The 19,475-nt window shown below is 40.6% G+C and overlaps 1 protein-coding gene across 8 annotated transcripts in view; it reads right to left on the bottom strand.

The window, feature by feature from the left end:
• Window positions 1–19,475, bottom strand: part of LOC117504570 (RNA-binding protein with multiple splicing-like) — a 64,863-nt gene that overhangs the window by 39,422 nt on the left and 5,966 nt on the right. For all 8 annotated transcript variants that reach the window (XR_004558831.1, XR_004558830.1, XR_004558829.1 and 5 more), the window contains exon 2: window positions 1,248–1,325. Coding sequence is in view for 4 of the 8 variants with exons in the window: in XM_034164038.1 (XP_034019929.1) it covers window positions 1,248–1,325 (78 nt within the window). In the remaining 4 variants the exon portion in view is untranslated. The remainder of the gene's footprint in view (window positions 1–1,247; window positions 1,326–19,475) is intronic.

Here is a 19,475-nt window from a genome sequence, read left to right as displayed (position 1 = left end):
ACCAAGTGCTTGCTCATAGGGGGTCGTTTTGACCATTGGGGTTTTTCTGTGGTTATTGTATGGCTTTTGCCTTGCAATATAAAGCGCCTTGGGGCAACTGTTGTTGTGATTTGGCGCTATATAAATAAAATTGATTTGATGGCTGGCGCTGCTGCCAACTGAATTTACAACATAAAAAAAAAGAAGCTGAATTAAACACTTTATGTTTGGCAGTATTTGACATCAATGACATTACAAACAACATTACAATGTATGTCGATGCTACTTCTTGTGTGAACCGATATGCTAATGCTAACTGCATTTAGTGTTTCCTTTAACAGGACAGGTCAAGACTGGGTCACTTAATCATTTTTTCCCCCACAATCTTCTGATGACAGCTTCTTTTGTTTTGCCTCTCATTTCCTGAGAAGCATGGACAAATTTTATTTATTGCATCACCAAACAGAAGGCAGTAACAGCCCTGACCCCACCCACTAGGGAAGATTAGCCCTTTCGGCCCAGACTTTAGCCTTTTTGTTGGCCTTTTTGAAAATTTTTGATTATAACGTCACAAAACAAAAGATATGTAAAATATTTTTAAATGGCCAAAACTAACATTGGACCTATTTACACAGTATCTGAACTATATTTCTTCAAATAAGTATTAAAAATGTTCAGGTCTCTCAGAAATGGCCGGTTTATGTGCCTGTTGCTTTAACTGAAAAGGAGCTGCCATTTGCCACGCCCCATCTGCCTTTCATAAACAGTTGCCCAGTCTTTCCCACAAGACCATATAAGCATGTGGCACAGTATAGACTAGCTCAGTGGGCGTGGCTCACAAAAAAAAAAAAAAAAGCAGGGATCCAGACGTGGTGTGACATATGTCGCAGAAGTCTAAGACGAGCCATTTCAAACCTAAAATATGCTTAAAGTAGGAGAACATTTACATTGTTGTCATTGAGGATCAATGAAATCCCAAGCATTTCTCACCATAAAAAGGAAAATAAAGTGATTTTGCCAATTTGCAACTATGAAAGCGCGTCCCTTTAAGTTTGGCGCAAACAGGCAGACATTTTCCATGACACACACATAATCTTCACATGGATCAAGACACGTTTGACCCTCTGCTTTAGGAACACAGACACTTGAACCTTTGGAGTTTCCATTGGCGTTTGTTTCATCACCATTAATGGAGCGCCCATTGACTGCTGGAAAGAAAGCTGCTAAGAATAGCTGCACCCCATCCATTTAAAAACATATAAACATACCTTAAAAGGTCTGAAGAGGAGATAGAGCTCCCTCGGCTTAATATCCAGTGGTAGCCCACTGACGAATAGCGTTCGGACCTGTGGAAGACAAGACAGGGATCATGTATTTTTCATTAACCTCCGCTTGTTATAAATAGCTAACCTGACAGACGAGGCCGAGCACACACGCACAGAAAGTGCACAAATTTAACAGCTCTCTGGGTTAACTGACAAGGGCAGGCTTTTGTCAGAAAAAGAAGGACTTTCTAAATGTAATACACTGATAAGGTTCAGCAAACACTTTTGTTGCCCTCCCCACAGTCAGTATATTGTGCTCTGCTGTGTAATCTATGTCCGGCCTGCCGCGCCTTGTAGCGAGCGATCCTCCCGCGCAGCTCAACCCTGCGTTTTACACTTGAACTTTTCAACTTGCAACCTGAGCATCCGTTGTTGGGGAATTACAATTTTATACGCAAGCTCGGGGACACTGCAGGAACGTTTAATTGTCGTGGTCCAGATCCAAGTCGGAGAAGGTGGAAAACCTCACGGGGGAATAACATGAGAGGGGTACAGAGTGCTTTCAGGCAACAGATACTGTGTGCGCTGATAGACAAACGATACAGGCTGATCACTGCAGGAAGGAGTGGAGACCTCTTCAGAAATTATATTTTAGGCGTCATTTCCTGTTGGACAAATACAAATTCACTTACATCTTGTTTCGCGTCTGTAAACCAGTTGCTTCGCATGTACTCAGTGCAGAAAAAAAAAAAAAAATCAAAGTTGGCCTTGAGAAATGAGAAAACAAGGCGTGGGTGGGTGTTCTTGAACTCATCACAAGGACGGTACATGCTGAGGAAAGAGGAGGAACATAAAATATGGCTTTAAAACACTTTTAGGGTCAATGTACAAAAGGAATGCTATAAATTTACAGTACACTAAAATGCAGAAAGTGCAGCGAGAACTGTCGCGCAGAAGTGTCTCATATGAATTGCAGAGGATTGTAATTGGATTCAAACCTAATTACCAAGTTGGAAGGGAAAAGGAGGTTCCCCCTCCTTTTATTTTTGTTGCCATTTTAGGGAGCAAATAAATAAACCAAACTGATTAATCACATGCTCAGGTAAATTGGACACTGTTCATAAAAAGAATGTCAACAGAAAGTTACAGTGCATCCAGAAAGTATTCACAGTGCAACTTTTTCCACATTTTATGTTATAGCCCTTTTCCAAAATGGAGTAAATTCATTTTTGCCCTCAAAATTCTACTCACAACACCCCATAATAACAACATGAAAAAAGTTAAGTTTTTAAAAATTATATATATATATATATATATATATATATATATATATACATAAACTCAGGTTGGATGGGAGAGATGTTCAATCAGATTGAGGTCTGGGCCCTGGCTGGGCCACTCAAGGACATTAACAGAGTTGTCCTGAAGCCACTCCTTTGACATCTTAGCTGTGTGCTTAGGGTCATTGTCATGCTGAAAATGAACCGTCACCCCAGTTTGAGGTCAAGAGCGTTCTAGAGCAGTTTTTCATCCAGGGCACTCCTGAACCATGATCACCCATGATACTAAAAAAGTGCTAAAACGGGATGAAATTTATTAATCCGGCTTGCCTCCTAACGGGCTGGTTAATAATGTGCAGAGCTGGCAACCTGCCCAAAAACGAAAGCAAACAAGTGCGCCCCAAGCCAGAAGCTCAGCAGCTTTCATTGCGCGTTTTACCGTTTCTCAACACTTGAAAAATATTGAGTTGGTGTTTTCTTTTCAAGATGACTGGCAGTACATTTTAATGTTGTTTGATAAATGAATGGAACGTTGCGTTTTTATAGCTTTCTGCAATCTGCCCGACAGCGCTTCCTGATGGGAAAGTCCACCGTTTTCCCGGCTTTCCTTCCAAGCACAGCAGTCATTTATGCAAAGCACGTCTGAATAAGGACATTAAATGTAGTTTCACACAAGCCATTTTCTGCTGTTGTAACACTGAATGATTACTACAAATAAAGCTGACAAAAATATGCACACAGGATTGCAGCTGACGGCACCAATGTTATCTATTAAATACCGTCTTATTGTTCTGATCATCACATCTGGGACACGTTTAAGGGACTTTGTCCACCTTTCTTTGGGCAAGTTACAGGAATTTGTTGCATAGATTCAGCCATGGCCGTGTGGTTACACAGAGTACGCATGCCCACATTAAGAGGCACTGGACCCCATTGCATTCTATGTGACACTTGCAGACTTCCTTCATTACTAACATAAAGAATAACTGTAATTTATGTTAAAAGATGCCAACATGGCCCAGAAGAGGAGGTTCAATGGTCCTCGAATGTATTAATCACACTGCAACAAATGATTGGTTTCACAATCAATTAATCCATTGACTGTTTTCAATTTGTTGGTCAGTCTATGAAATCCCCCCCTCAAAAAAAAATGATGCCATCAAGTTTTTTTTTGTTGTTGTTGTTTTTATTCACAGCTCACAGATATTCAGTTTCCCTTCAGGTTGGTGTAAAGCAGCCAGTACATAAAATAAACCAGAAAATATTCACCTTTAAGAAGCTGAAACTCGAGCACATACCTCCGCCAACACTAATTTCCAGTTACACAAATTTTTATCTTGCAAAAAACTTTCAAGGTCAAAGTCCTGTTAGAAGTGGCTTTTCATTAGCATATATCAAAATCAAATATCCGCTAAATCTGTAATACGGATCAGATGTGAATCAGTCGATTGATTTGAGAGTGCCAGTTTGCACCTCACTGTCACAAATGAGAGTGACAATGAGGCGGAGTAGGGGTCACTAAATATTCACAAAGTTTGTGGTATGAACTATTATATGGCAATAAATGAATGAGGTTGTGTGGCCACCCCAGACAGATGGGAAGTGATTTCATACCAAGCATGAAGTAAATCCAACTGTTTACTTAACTCTTGGACAAAAAAAAAAAAAAAAAAACAGTTTCGATGTCCATCATCTAAAGAATGAACATTACCTTTGAAAATGCAGTGGAACTTCTGCTTTCAAACGGGTTTCTTTACAAATAAATCAGTTCACGAACATATTTTTCCAACAAAAAATGCATCACTGCACAAATACCTCTGCCACAGTAGTAATGCACCGTGTTTGGTTGCAAGCCACCAATAAACTCAAAAGAAGAAGAAGCAAGATAGTCTTCAGATGTTTATTAAATCATATTTTTGGGGATTGCACAGTGGTTCTCCTAATGGTTTACTTTGTTGTGGACATTAAAAGTTATGAGTCGTGTATTTTTCCAGTAATCATACATTAAGTGGAGCGAACGGTGGAAGCTACCGAAAGCTGCTACAAGTGCTAATGCTGTTAGCATACAACATTAAATCCAACCAGAGTTTCACTGCAACAGAGGTGTCTGATCAGCTAAGACATTTGGAGTATTTTCTGACAAACACCTGGAATAATCTAGCTTGTTGAGCAGTGAAACGTCCTAACAGAGTACTGCAAAAGGAAGTCCAGAAGTTCAGTTACCTGATGTTCTCCTATGCATTTGTCCATTTTACTATAATTACTTTACACTATTTTGTATAATATACTATGCATATTCTTTGTATAGTGTCTGCCTTTTATGTATGAAATGCCGTTAAAAAGGTAAAACAAACAACAACAAAACAGTGTTCTTTTTGGGGCCAGGAACGGATTAATCCATTTTGCATAGCTTCTTATGGGAAAACTGATTTCGGTTTTAGAACATTTAGGAAGCAATTAAGTTCTAAAGCTGAGGTTCCACTGTACAACTAGAACAAGAGCCAAGATTTCTGACATCCGCCAATCTGAATCTGGATTAAGCTCCAAAATTCAGTGGTGTCTTCCATGTCCTAATATCTATCTGTGGTGCAAATTTAGTGAGAATCCCTTAAGTAGTTTTGATGTAATCCCTCAAAACCTATATAAAGTGAAATCTTGATCCAGAATTCAAAATTAATAGGGTCTTCCATGGCCGAATCTACCTATGGTGAAAATTTCGTCAAAATCCGTGCAGTAGTTTTGACATAATGCTGCTAACGCCAATGATTTTATTATGTCCTTGGGAGATGTAATAAAATAAAAATAGGTTCAGGTACAATTCCTACTAATTCAGGTAGTTCTTAAATGGCTCCATCTTCAGTAAAACGCATCAAGAAAAATCCTTCTGTTTGGATCATGTCAGGCAGATTGGTAGACATGAAGGCAACTGTCATTTCTTCGGGTATCTTCATTTGTGCATCAATTATCACAGGCTACATATCAGTGAACAGTTATTTCTGCAGTACATATTTACTCACTTATTACAAAATAAAAGTAATCATTTTAAATATTTATTCAATCTTCATTCAAGCTGCATTTAGAACAAAGCCACTGGTATGCTATTACATTGTGGCATAGATTTGACGCTCCTGCACATATTAGATAGTAAATTCACAACTCAGGGGATGAAGTGCTGAACCAACACTACAGCCCTTTCACACTTGTAACCTTATAGGCATCACTAATGTCAAATGCAGAGCCACACAAAAACATTGGCGCTTAGCAAAGGGGGCAGTGGGAGCTGGCAAGCATCAAACCGGCCATGGAGTCAAAAAACACCTCAGCAATTCTCACCTTCACTCTAATCTTATCTAAGGCCATCTGAAATTTAGAGCACTGTCACTGGTTTTCATCACTGATAGATGTTTGAGGGTCCACTTTTACTTCTATTTTGGTAGTATAGTGTGCAATACCAGCAAGAGATGCAAAAAAAAAAAAAAAATAGGAGCTAAAGATCTACAGCTCAGCCGATGAACAATCCTTCACATGGCGATACAAGCATCAGATTTGGCATGAATGTGCTTCATAAATCAGTGTTTGAGGGGAAAAAAAAAAGTGCTGGCCACTTGAAAATCCAACATGGCAGCCAGGTAGGGATCAACGAAGAATTACAAGGGGTCTAAATTTAAAAATGCTCTAGTCATATTGGAAGCTATACCACATGACAATGATTCCAAAAAGCTGTAGTTTGGACTATCTATTTCTGAATGTTATGGAGTTATGGGGTTAAAACAGCAAGAATGGTGACAAAGTACAATTTGTACAATTTCAGTTTGTACATGAGTCAAAAGTTAAAGTTGCTCCAATTTTGGTAGAAGGTGGTGCAAATTATTGGCTGAACAAATAGGATTAATAAATGGAATAGTTTTGACTGTGCTGAATGCTTGGTTTGCAAAGTAAATGCCAAACAATGTTGACATAAATTGGATTCTATGGCACGTGACATACAGGGTGGGCCAATAAAATTTTACCACTTTTGTAATCCAAAAAAGAGGAGCGTGGATTGAACATGTCAATTATAGAATGTGTAGAAAACAAGAGACAAAGTATGAAACCTGTGGTATCAAATGTGAATTTGATGCTTCTGTTACAAGTCTGTAAATAAAACTTTCAAATAAGTTCTCATTTCAAAAACCTGTGTACGATCAAAAAGTGGTCACATTTTATTGGCCCACCCTGTATGTTACCCTGTAACATGATAACTAAGCATGACACATGGTGCAAACTATTCTTTTTTAAAACCTTATTAACTCAACCAATAATTTGCACCACTTTTTAACAAAATTGGACCAACTTCAACTTTTGACCCCTGTACACAACGAAGGTGACCTGTGTCACCATTCTTGCTGTTTTTACCCCATTACATTCAGTTATAGATAGTCCAAACTATACGTTTTGGAATCTTTGTGATCAGACATACAATGTCTGCTCACCTTCAATATGATTGGAGCATTTTTCAATTTTGACCCCGTGTAATTCTTCATTGACCCCTATTTGACCGCCATATTGGATTTTGAAGTGGCCAGCGCTTTTTTTCCTCAAACACTGATTTATAAAGAACATTCATGCCAAATCTGATGCTTGTAACACCCAGTGAACACTTCTGGTCGAAAGTCATACTTATGTGCTCCACTACTAATGTCAGCAACTTCAACTTTCTATGGACCAACCATTTGAGATTGACTACATCTCCTGTCAAAACTGCTTTTAAATAAATATATGGTGTTTGAAAGATTTTTTCCATTGATTTAACAAAGGTGGGTTTGCTTGAATTTTCTAAATTTCTTGAACCTGTACCTTCATCAGGTTGGCACACATTTTAAAAGTACATCATCTTCACAAGTTATCCAAGATTTCAGCTTTCGGTCACCTATTCTTTTCAGTTATGAAGACGGACCCTTGAAGGCCAGATCTGCTGCACAAGTTGAGGCAAACAACAATGAGCCGTCTGCACACTCAGAACAATGGGGCATTCTTGGCTGCGTCAAACGGCACTCTCATTCCTGAGAGTTCCTGACGTCAGCTGTTGTGACATACGATCAGCGGCGGCGTGTCCGGTGTGGCGCTGACTGTACAGTGGATACAAGACTCACAGGCCAATGTGTCAACAGCTCTCTCCTGGAGACATATGCTCTCAATTACAGTATCAGGCTTATTTATGCTGCTTTTAGACTAGTACAAAGAGGTTGAGGTTGTAAACATGCTGCCACATGGTAAAGTGAGACTTTTAGGTTTCACGATGGAGTAAACCAAAGCAAAGGTCAAGCAGAGGGTTGGCCAGATTGTACAAATTAGTAGAAAGCAAAGATAACCCGTCTGCCACTGTTTACGGTGTTTTATTGGCTCCTCGCGAGTCACTTTGCACATACCTACATTTCCATAGCTCCAGGCTGCTTGGTACAGATCTTCAATCAATGACCATTTATGGTGTCTTCATGTATGAACATGCAGGCGTGCTTCGATCAAAAACAGCAGTTCCTACCTACCACAAGCCAGCTGAGTACTTCACAGGAGGCGTACCAGCGCAGTTCCCTGGCAACGCTTTAGCGAAGCACAGCAGAGCGCGGTGCCCTGAGCCAAAAAACATCAGATCCTATTAAAGCCGCTTCTGCAGCGAGTCCCAGGAGATCAATGTACCTTTAATCAGAGTTCCTGGGCTCCACAAGCCCCGGATGAGGTCATCACCTTATTGATACGCCATCATTGCACCTTGTAAGTCTTCTAGTGCCACCTTTAGCCTGACGAAGAGAGGGTGGTGGTGGTGATGGTGTCATCAATTTAAGAAGGGTCTTATTTAGTTTTGAGCCAACAAGTCTACACTAAAAATAGAAGCTTCATAATAACGTGTGTGCCTGTCCCCACCAAAACCAAGAGGTTGCGTTTCAACCTGTCTGGATTACACAACAACTTTTAACTGATTTTCAATATTCAAAGAGGGTTGAGCAGTTACATTTTCAGAGGATCCAGATTAATATTTGATGAGTGTTCTGTCTCCATTAATGCTTCTTAAAAGAAAAGTTGAGCCAGGGAATGTGCAGTGATGCCATGTGCCAACGCTACAAAACTGCTTGTAGGGCTTGGATGGCATCCTGTAGACAACTGGTCCATCCCCATCACTTGAAAGTAGCCAGCTATCTGCCACAGCCAGGTGAAATGTGGACGTCACTTTGGAATTTTCCAGCTGCCGTGGTCCTCAACACTCAACCGATATGCTCGATCATGCCCAGAGAAACATACCAGATGGCAAAAATGTTGTTGCTGGAACTCCTCAGAGTCTCCCTCTAGGAGATTTTTTTATTTTTTTTTTTTTAATCTGCATAAAGAGGTGCAATAGAGCAGCTGATCCAAAGACATGCAGTGTGGTTATTGCGTCTTTACGCATCTCCATGCTTGAGCTAAATGACAAAAAAAGTTTATATGGGATTAATATAATGGCTTCATCCCACTGCCCCATATTCAATACACTCCATCCAAATAAATTAAATCAAATCAGGGATTTAATCAAACACACCGCACTCATGACAACATTTTTACAGACATGGCAGACTGAGGAATTTACAGATTTGCTTGCTGACCAAGATTCACATTCACCAATAAAAGAAAGTAGACTAACTGTAACCCAAATGTTGTTTAATGAATGATTAAGAACTGTTCAATTGAACAGACGCATCAGTAACGTGACGGTCGTCCTCTGGGTTATGATCATACTACATGTGCCTGCGCCGCAGTCCAGGTGGACCAGGCTCCAGGCCACATCTGCAAGTAATGCAAGATTCCACACGAGAGCTGGCCACGGCCCACAGCACTCACTAGTCATCAAACTGCACTTTGAGGGCACAAGAGTGTGAGTGCATTATACACGTACACCCACAGTAACTGCTCATTTGACACAAAATCAATTCCATAATACTCAGGGATTCGTTGAAGTAAAGAGATCCAGTCGATGCCTGAGGTCACTGGTTGGTTTCCAAATTTCACAACTATACAGTAAGAGAGAAAGCAACAGCCCACTCAGGGCTTGGACTACCATTCACCCACAAAGGTATTGGCATCAAACACATCTGACGCAAACTCATAATTCAGACGTGTCTCAGTCTCAAAGGCTGAGGGCCCGGAGACATGAATGGCATTGCCAAGATAAGCGACTGTCTCCACAAGCTCAACACTTGCACAGCATACAGATACACTCCTGATGGTTTAGTCCAGGAAGTCAATGAAAGCCTGCATTTTAGTCTTGATCCAGCAAGTTGCAAAGCCAGACACTCCGACTCCTCACTCAGCTTCTCAAGTGCTGCAATCAGGGCAACTATTGATTCCGCCAAGATGACCGTGTCGTCCGTCAAGTTCAATGAAATGCTGGGAGAAAATACATTCCGAACAACAAGACAACATAGCGCACGCTCACTCAGGTGTCAAATAGCAGCACTCACAAAATTAGTGTAAAATTAAATCATAACGTTCTCAGCGCCGTTAGTCAGCACAATCCTGAAGCACTGCTGCACGTCTATACTGCAGCAGCCAACCTTGGACATAAGCATTTCCCCATATAAACATACCTTACTTGCCCTACATACAGTGACTGGGAAGTGCACAAACACTTTTACAAGTCCCGAAACAAATTTACAAATGAGAGATTCTGACAGAAGTGTAATGTACCAAATGCCGACTGTGACAAAAGGGGAATGCCTGTCATTTGGTGCATTCCCCTTCTGTCAATCTCTCATTTGTAAATTTGTTTCAAGACTTCTTGTAAAAAAGTGTTCAGCCATTTGCAATTGTTTTTACACTTCCTAGCCACCGCGCATACACAACATAAAACTAAATACAAGCAGTGTCGCAAGTACGGCTCATTATTTTTTATGAAGGATTCAAAATTATGTATCAGAGGGAATATTATTAAATTATATATGCGCAACAGTAATTTTTTCTTTTGTTCAGATTCGTAGCACAACTGTTCAGACATATTTCTGAAGATATAACCACATGGAAACAGGCTTTAATTGGGCAAACTCGCACCTTTTTCGTAAACCTATGTACCATTTTGTTTTGTCGTTCCATTTGAGTATTTTCTTCAACTTTGTATTGTTACTACATTTACGCTTCCTCCAGTGGGACACGAATGTCACAGAGCATGGTTAGCTCTGCCTCTGTTTGGAGAGAAGTGTGGTTAGAAGTAGCTCTGATCCTCTTAAAGCAACAGGCACCAGGGGCCTCATTTGTAAAACACTGGAGGATTCCTCGTAAAATTATGCATTGGAACAAAAGCCAAAAATGGCATCCAAACCCCCCCCCCCCCCCCCAAAAAAAAAACAAAACTGGCTTGTAAAACCATTCGTATCCAGACCTGCAAGCAAAACTCAATACCCTACCTCATATCCCATCCGCCCACATTCAACCACAAATGGTCAATGCAACAAAAGAACTAACACCTCATGAATACTCAAAAATGCATAAAACAGGACACAAAAAGTTATGGCAACCAAGAGGACGCGTAGAAAAACATATTTCACTGATTTATACATCTACAATTCCTCAACATGAAACCAAAATGCACTACAAAGAGGTTTCACATGCACGCCCACACTTTCAAATCCACACTAACAGTCTGTGTGACCGAGCAAAAAAATCAAAGTCGACCCATAAGCCCCCGTGAGCTCGAGGGGAGATGAATTTCCTTGCATCACTCGAGTGCCGCATTATTAAAAACAGTGCGACCAACAGACTCCCACACACCCTTTTGCCGTCTTGAGTCATCGCTGCTCTGCGTTGCCATCACTCACCGTCATCCTCGAGTTTTCTTTAACTCATCCGCCATGTCGGAGAATGTGAAGTGTGAGAGACCGCAGGCCCGATAGGTGTCAGACGGTAAATGGACGACTTCGTTTGTCTGATGGTCTCAAGTATCACATTTGAAGTCAGAGGTCGCAAGTGAGAGCCGGGTTATTGTGTAGGAAAGGGGTCAAATGCAAAAAGGTGAAAACACTCCACAAGTCATCACCGAGTACCAAAAACAGATTTTTTCCTCCTCTTATTCCAACAAAGACAAAAAAAAAAGTTTAGACCAACAATTACAGCTTAGTAATGGTGTGCAAATGTTCCAGCAAGTTAACCTTTAAAGGACATTTAAACCAAATGGCTTAAGAAAAGCAAGTAAGTGACCACTTCACCGTGTTTTTCCTCATTGTGCTCCTACACATTTTTCTTTCTCGACAGGTTTTCCTTTGTTTTAAATGAAGCCTGGAAAAGAGCACTCTCCAGCCCAGGTATTTGTTCCTTTAAGGCCCCCTGACACTTGCATGACTTTGATGCACGCACTGTGTCGTGCAGAAGAGTAAAACCATTGTTAAAAGGTGTACACTGAACGTGAGAGGGGTGCCGGCGCGTGCAACTGTGCAGAGAATTTCGAAATGTTCAAAAAAATCTTTTATGCATAAATGTCATGTAACAAACGTGAAGTGTTAGTAAATGTTGCGCAATCTACTCGCCAACACTACGTGCAGCTCGTCAAGCTGAGTAAAGAAGTGAACACTGCGAGTGATTGTGTCAGTGCACCGCATCAGAGCGCAGCTTGTCTGAACGATTATAACAAATATTAAATCTAATACAAACATACTTTTACAGCTGTACACAAGAAGGAAAGAACATGCAACTGTTTTACCAAGCTATTACAATATAAACATGACAATTACCTTTTTAGACTGCTCCAAATGCTTTCTCCACCTTGTTAGGTGCGTGCGCGGAGGTAAAGCAGCTAACTCGGACAGAAAATGATTAATCCACTACAAAATTATTATTTTATATGCAGTGTCCAGCACACAACACGTGGCAGCTAACAGAACAAAGCACGGCATCCAGCTGGGAACACAGCGGGTGGGATCGTCACGACGATGTGCATGCAAGTGTGCAGATCAAAGTCGTGCAAGTGTCAGGGCACCTTCACCAGCACATACCGGAGCGTCACATAATAGATGAACAAGTGTACACCCCCCCCCCCAAAGAGGTTTCTGTCTGAGAGGTTGCCTGGTACAAGCCCAACTCAAACAAGCCCCAAAATGCAACCATCTGCAAATGTCAGAGTTTGTGTAAGATGGGTGTCTTGTCATAATTATAGAAATTGGTAACGTCCCATGTAGCATATTCCAGTGTACATACACATTTTTTTTTTTTTTGGTCAACATTGTTGAATTTTGGACAATTCTGTAACAGGAAGTCATCCAACAGCGGCTGTTTGAGATTCATTGGTTGACAGTTGGCTGAAATCTAACCAAGTCTACAATCAGAAATGTCTCGCGTCACAATTGTGACAGGACAGCAGTCTCATGCAAACTCTGATATCGGAGGATACTTTTTCATTATGCCCGCATGAGAGGTAAAAACCTGTCTTGAACTTTCAAGCTAACCCCAACAATCGTAAAGAATAACAACTTTAGCCAATTCTGCTGACAAAATTATATCAAACCAATAACATAATGTCAAGAATGAAACTTGACAAAACATTAACGTACTTAATTGAAAAATGTGTTGTGGGAATATTCAAGGCCTTCATACTCTAATGTGAGGACAGCACATATTTTGCATAGAACAGCTGAATGAATCAGTTAAGCTCATTCTGATTGCTGGCTGTAGATTCAATCCAGTTGTGCACAACAGGACTTTCTCCTGTGTTTGCAGTCCTCAGCGTTTTCCGAGTTTCTGACCTTCAGACAATCATGTGATTTCAACAAAGCAAGATCTGCTGAGGGTTGAGATGGAGTTTGATCCAACCTCTTGACAGGGTTGACTGGTGCTATGACAATTATGATCAAGTGTTTTTCAACAAGAACGCAGAAACGTGGCACCTCGTTTATTTCCCCAATCTACAGAATACTTTTCACCTCTTTGGCTGATGAGGAACAAAGATTCATTCACAGTCTGTCAGGTACACATGAACTTGCCTTGCCTACTGTCAGCTAACGCAAGGTTTCACAGTAGCATGTACTCCTTTTGTTCGTCTTTTCAATATCTGATGATTCTCAACACAAACTTAACATTTGAAAGTGCTCATTAACATCAGTCAAGTCTACAAAGGTCTCCCATGGCGGCCACCTTAAACCTTTTGGTTTAGAGGTTGGGTGGGCAGACCTTAAAGTGTCTGGAACAAGACGTACCAACTTTAGACCTTTAGTTATGCTTTGTGGTGTCCTGAAGGAAATGCAAACCCATTGCCAAAAAGTTCTGAGATAATTGTAATGTTTAATGTTTCAAGGATAACTACACATGCAGTTGTATGCAAACGTATTATTTATTTTTCAGCTACATCAAATCAAAACTCGAGATCTGCAAGCAAGCTCGACAAATGATACTTCCACTCGGAGACACTCGTTGCTTGCACATGTTACACACTGATCTAGCATGCTGAAATATCTGCATTAGCAAACTGGTTAACTTCTGTATTGAAAAGGGCAACAGATCTGTTTATAGATGATCATAAACCGTAATACCCATTTGGCTTGAGACGCTCTAGATGGAACTCTAGGCTGGGTTAAATGCATTTCAGAGAACCAACATACCCCCTTTACCATTAAGTGTTACAGGCAAAGATGCATATCCTTAACATGCCTTGACACTTGCACAAATTTGATCCCAGCACTAGCACGTAATTTAGCGTGCCAATGAGTAAACTGTGTGCGGATGCGTGCCAGTGTGCAAAGATTTTCAAATGTTCAAAATTTCTGGCACGCATAAATTTTGTGCCACTTGCCTGAACTAGTCGTGAACATTGCGCAACCTTTTTGCAAACACTGCACGTTATTGTGTGTACAGTTTAGTCATTCGCACGCAAGATTCCATGCCAGTGCAGGGATCAAATTCCAGCAAGTGTCAAAGTGTGTACCATCTAATGACATGCATTGGCATGACAAATTACGCGGCAGTCAGGAAAGTATCAAGGTGCCTTTACTAATCTGAATGGCATGTACTTTGTTATTGGTTGCTCTTGTTCAACACTGGTAACATGGCCTCCATTACAAAAGTCCGAGGTGATCAGATGGGCATCACTGAAAAACACCCAAAATTATCCATCCATCCATTTTCTTCCGCTTTATCCGGAGTCGGGTCGCGGGGGCAGCAGCTCAAGGAAACCATATCTGTCTAATTTCTAGTCAAAACATCTAGTCTGAATTTACTAAATGGTAAATGGACTGCATTTACATGGCGCTGTTCCATCTGCATAAGATGCACAAAGCGCTTTACAATCATGCCTCACTGGGAGCAACTAGGAGATTAAGGACCTTGCTCAAGGGCCTTTAGTGATTTTCTAGTGAGGCTGGGATTTAAACCAACAATCCTCTGGTCTCAAGCCCAACTCTTAACCACTAGAGTAGACCATCACCTCCCCTACTGTAAGACACATTCACTTAACATTTCTGTGAGATAGACTTGTTTTTAGATCTAAAAATCTTGTTACATGAAAGAGTTTTGAAAGCATCTTGTTTTACATCATATCTGCAATGATTTTTTAAACTTTTGTTTATGAATTTTTACTTGCACCAAAGGTTAAAAATGGTGTCTTTTCATGTAGTCTATCAATGGAACAAGTGAAAATTCAACTGTTAAGATTTCTTGAAATCAGAGCTTGAAGTTAGATTAACAACTCATTTTGAGCTACATGTGGAAAGGTTAGAACTTTTACAAATAATACAGCAGCTTAAAAATCTAATGGGAAGTTTAAAAAATGGGTTTCATTTCAGATATGACTCAAAGCAAGACTGGCATTGAACAATATTTTTAAGGTTGATTACCTAAAAACAAGTCCTCTTACTTAAGTGATTTTGTCTTACAGTATAGTAACAAGATGAGATATTTTGATTAGAAATTAGACAAATATAGTTTGTAAGAATTCATGTGTTTGCATAAGGTTGAGTCATATATGCACATTTATTTTTGCAGGGGGTAAAATTTTAAATAAATAAATGCATTTGTTGAGTAAAACCTTTAAAAATGATTAATTCATGAGCATTTCTAATTTGAAATGGTCTCTCACCTTTCTGGGGCAATCTTGAGCGATTTGACCTTGGACGGCCCATTTTTGCTCATAGCCAAAAAAGATGGAGGAAAATGGGGGAGGAAAAAAAAAAAAAAACAGGTGGCACACAGTTGAACAATCAGGCAGAACAGTTTCTACTTGTTACCATTCTGCTTGGTTTGTCTTCAGGGCTCTTCTCATGACCGTAAAAGGTCCTTCTGTTTAGAGATCTCAGGGTCATGCTTTCAACTTATGAGGCGATAAGGGATAAGGAGTTTCTCTAATGGGTCCGAGAGAGAGAGAGAGAGAGCAAAAGAGAACAGGATGAAAGACGGGAGGGGTCGGAAAGAGAAGAGAGGCAAATTATAAACAGTACCACAGCGGAGGGAGGAAACAGCAAGAGCGAAAGATAAATGGAAGAGGGGGAGGGACAAAAGGGTGTGCGAGACGAAAGAAAAGAAGGGAGGGTCAGAAATGCAGGAAAGGGAGATAAAAGCAAAAAAATAAATAAATAAATTTGACAAACTGGACAATCACATTAAAAACAGCCAAAAGCAGAGCAAAGGCACATCACAAGGAGACAGTAGCAAGATTCTGTAAACTGTATGGCAGATAATTATAGACAGCAAGTCGGCATTATTAAACAGAGGTGAATGATTAAGCAAAAGAATGCAGCATGACAAAGCAAAACAAGATGGCCGACATCGGTGAAACGCAAGCTATCACTTCCCTTTCTGTGCAGCAGAAAGCCTCAGAGTTGGACATCGTGTGTCCAGTCAAACACAAGTACAGAGTCAAGGCTTATTATTAGATAAGCTGCACGTATCTGGCGGTAAAAATTCTTCACTCCTGATTTTGTGTCTTTTGTTCTGGCAGTCGTTTGTGACACTAAGCCTTGTTGTTGTCTTTTGAAATACCTCTTGTCACACAGCTGACACGCGCCTAAGATAAGATGACAATTCCCCTGGCGCTTTTATAAATAAACTCCAATCAAATCGGTCAGCAGACGGAGCAGTATTTCGCCGTTTGTGTGTGAAGCACGTGCATTTGGCAGCACTGATACACTGCATTTTTCCCCCGATCACAGCCACATCAAATCCACCCCCCTAACGCCACTACAGACATCGTTTCATGTCACAGAGAGTTAATCTATCTGCATGCCCTTTTCATAGATACACGCACAGACCACTCTCCTGCCCACGCCGCTGCGCTACAGTCCAGCATGGCCTCCCTCTGCTCCGCCATGCTGCTCCAGCAGCGTACCTCCCCACTCCATCTCCTCACCGAAAAGGTCACACCGGCCACCTGACCTGCTATTTGAGGAGGACCTGGGAGACATACAAACCAGGCCGAGCACAATCCAATTACCCTCCAGGGGAGTCGCACCGCATTTGAGCGACACTTGTTTCTCTTCGACTGCTTGTAAAGATCCACTTACAAAAACACTGGCAGCTCGGCACTAAAACCAACAGACTGTAGCGTCTCATGCAAGAAACAGGATTTTACTCTGAATAAGCAAAGTACAACTTAAGAGAAAGAAAAACAGTGCTTTTAACAGGCGCCGCTTGATATTTAACTTCCAAATGTGGACATTTTGCAGATCTTCTGTAAACATAACTCGGCTACAGAGAAACTGAGCATCAAGGTTAAACTCAGTGCTGCTAAGGGCCATTAATTCCATTAGTTCATCTCAAAACCCTGAATTTGGCACTGAGTAATTACACATGGGAAGCCATTACGATAGCGCCTGCATTCATCATTGCTGTAGCTCATTATGGCCAGATAGCGCGAGTTGGAGTTGAATGCCCAATGTCTAGAAAACACCTGGCTGGTGTTTTGTAGCATGCACATCACAGGGCTGCGACCACAGAGTCTGAAAATGCAAGGAGAGGATGGCACCCAAATACCAACTAGCTCTGGGCTGACAGTGCGCAAAGCTTAGCCTCGGTAGGTAGGCTAATGGAAAACTTTAATATTAAACCTGGGTGGATGGAATACTCATAAGCCCAGTAATATTACTGGTAAAAACAGTAATATTACAGACATTAGATTCATTACAGAGCCAAAAATCTTGACACTCTAATTAGCAATGGTGCAAAGGAAACTATGTACTAGCTATACTTAATTAGCTCCAACTGGATTAAACTGGCCAACTGTGGGAATAATATGGTTTCAGCCATCTAAACTTTGTGCGCTCACAATACACTAGATTACAGTGCTTTTAACATGTTTTAGACGAGTTATCAACTGGTTCTAAATCTTTTAAAGTGGCAAAATTTGAGATAAACTGCTCTTCTGTGATTGGAGAAACCCAACAGAGTTCCTTTTAATTGCCAATGTGAATTTGTCTGCTGGGTTCCACTAAATTACAATGTGTATTTTATGGAGTATGTGATTAACAGTCAAAAAAAAAGAGAGATTACTGTATTATAAGAACAAGTTTTAGCTGTAGCCTTGTTAAAAAAATTGATTCGCAACAGTGTTGCCGGACCAAATAATCATTTAGGATGTCGGTGATTTATACATTCCACACACTCAAACTGCAAGAAAGGTTGTTTAATTTTTGCCTTTCCGTACACTACTCTTTGCTTACACAGTAGAACACAAAAATATATATATAAAGGGGGAAAAAAAATTATACCACATTATTATATATGTATATACAAAAAGGAGGTAGAGAATGTTTGGTGAACAAGACGTGCTTCTTCACAGCATGTCGTCTTGTCATTATACATTACCATGATGCTAATCACGGCAACGTGTCTGGAATCTGTCACTTTTGATTTATTAATATACTTATCACTCACTCCATAGCTACAGTATGTGTGAGGAAAATCATGTCAGATTCTTCTGTTAAGGGGCGGTTAAAAAAAAATCCCCATAATCCCCAGTGTGTCACCTACAGTAGACTACAGCCGCGGTTTTCGAGTGCCGCGGCATGAAAGCATCCAGAACACCTGATAATAAAGCTTATCAAAGCAAAGCGTGAGATTAGATGCCGCTGGGGCCGAGGTCGCACTGAAAACCTACATACCTCGCCTGCAACAAGACCATGTTTGGCGAGCAGCGGCCCACAGAAGATAAACATTAAGCATCGTCAAAGCTTTGGTGCACGCTGACGGCGGTGTGTGAGGTTGAGTAGTGAAGCAGGCATGAGAACCCAAGCGTGATACGGCTCTTTACTGGTGCAAATCAGTGATCCACTAAGTCGAGCACTGCGCCATGAAGCCTGGGTGAGGTTGCTCCTGCTGTTCAACATGTGAGAGTCATGCTCGCAAGGCTGTTAAACTTCAGTTTGTCAAAGGCCACAGTTCATAGAGTTTATGGGCACTTTGGTGCTGTTCAGTAAAAAGTTGTTTGGAATTTTTATAGTTGACACTTTGTGAATGATCTCTGTAAGGCTGAAGGACTACAGTTGCAGTTCAAGTCAAAACATTAAAAGTTATGTCTTAACACGCCAATCGCTTTAAAAAAAGTGACTCAAAAATTAGGCACGTTTTTCGTAACGTCATCGTTACACAAAGGAAAAAACTATTTCAAAGCTGCATATCGTGACGTCCATGTGACTAACCATCATATACACATATCTAACCTAAATCAATTAAGGTAAAAAAAAATTGCCAAGTTTTTTTTTTTTTATTATTATTATTTCGTTGCTCCATTACGAGCTAATGAACTAGTACACACCCAGACACAGAGAGAATATTAAGTACCAAGTGGTTAAAATACCTAAACATGGCCAAGAGTCTAGGCTTCACAAGCAACTTGACAGGCCTGTTTTCATTTACTGGTAAGATGTTAAAAGGTGCTAATCTGGTCTAAAATAGGCTGTTCACTGCTCTTCACCTGTACCTGTCAGAAACTAAAAGACAGGAAATATATACTTTAAACTGCACTCCAACTACTGTT

The sequence above is a fragment of the Thalassophryne amazonica genome, chromosome 23, assembly GCF_902500255.1.
Source record: "Thalassophryne amazonica chromosome 23, fThaAma1.1, whole genome shotgun sequence".
NCBI classification, from domain to species: Eukaryota; Metazoa; Chordata; class Actinopteri; order Batrachoidiformes; family Batrachoididae; genus Thalassophryne; species Thalassophryne amazonica.
Note: the sequence above shows the minus strand (reverse complement) of the source record. Positions and strands in the feature narration are given on the sequence as shown.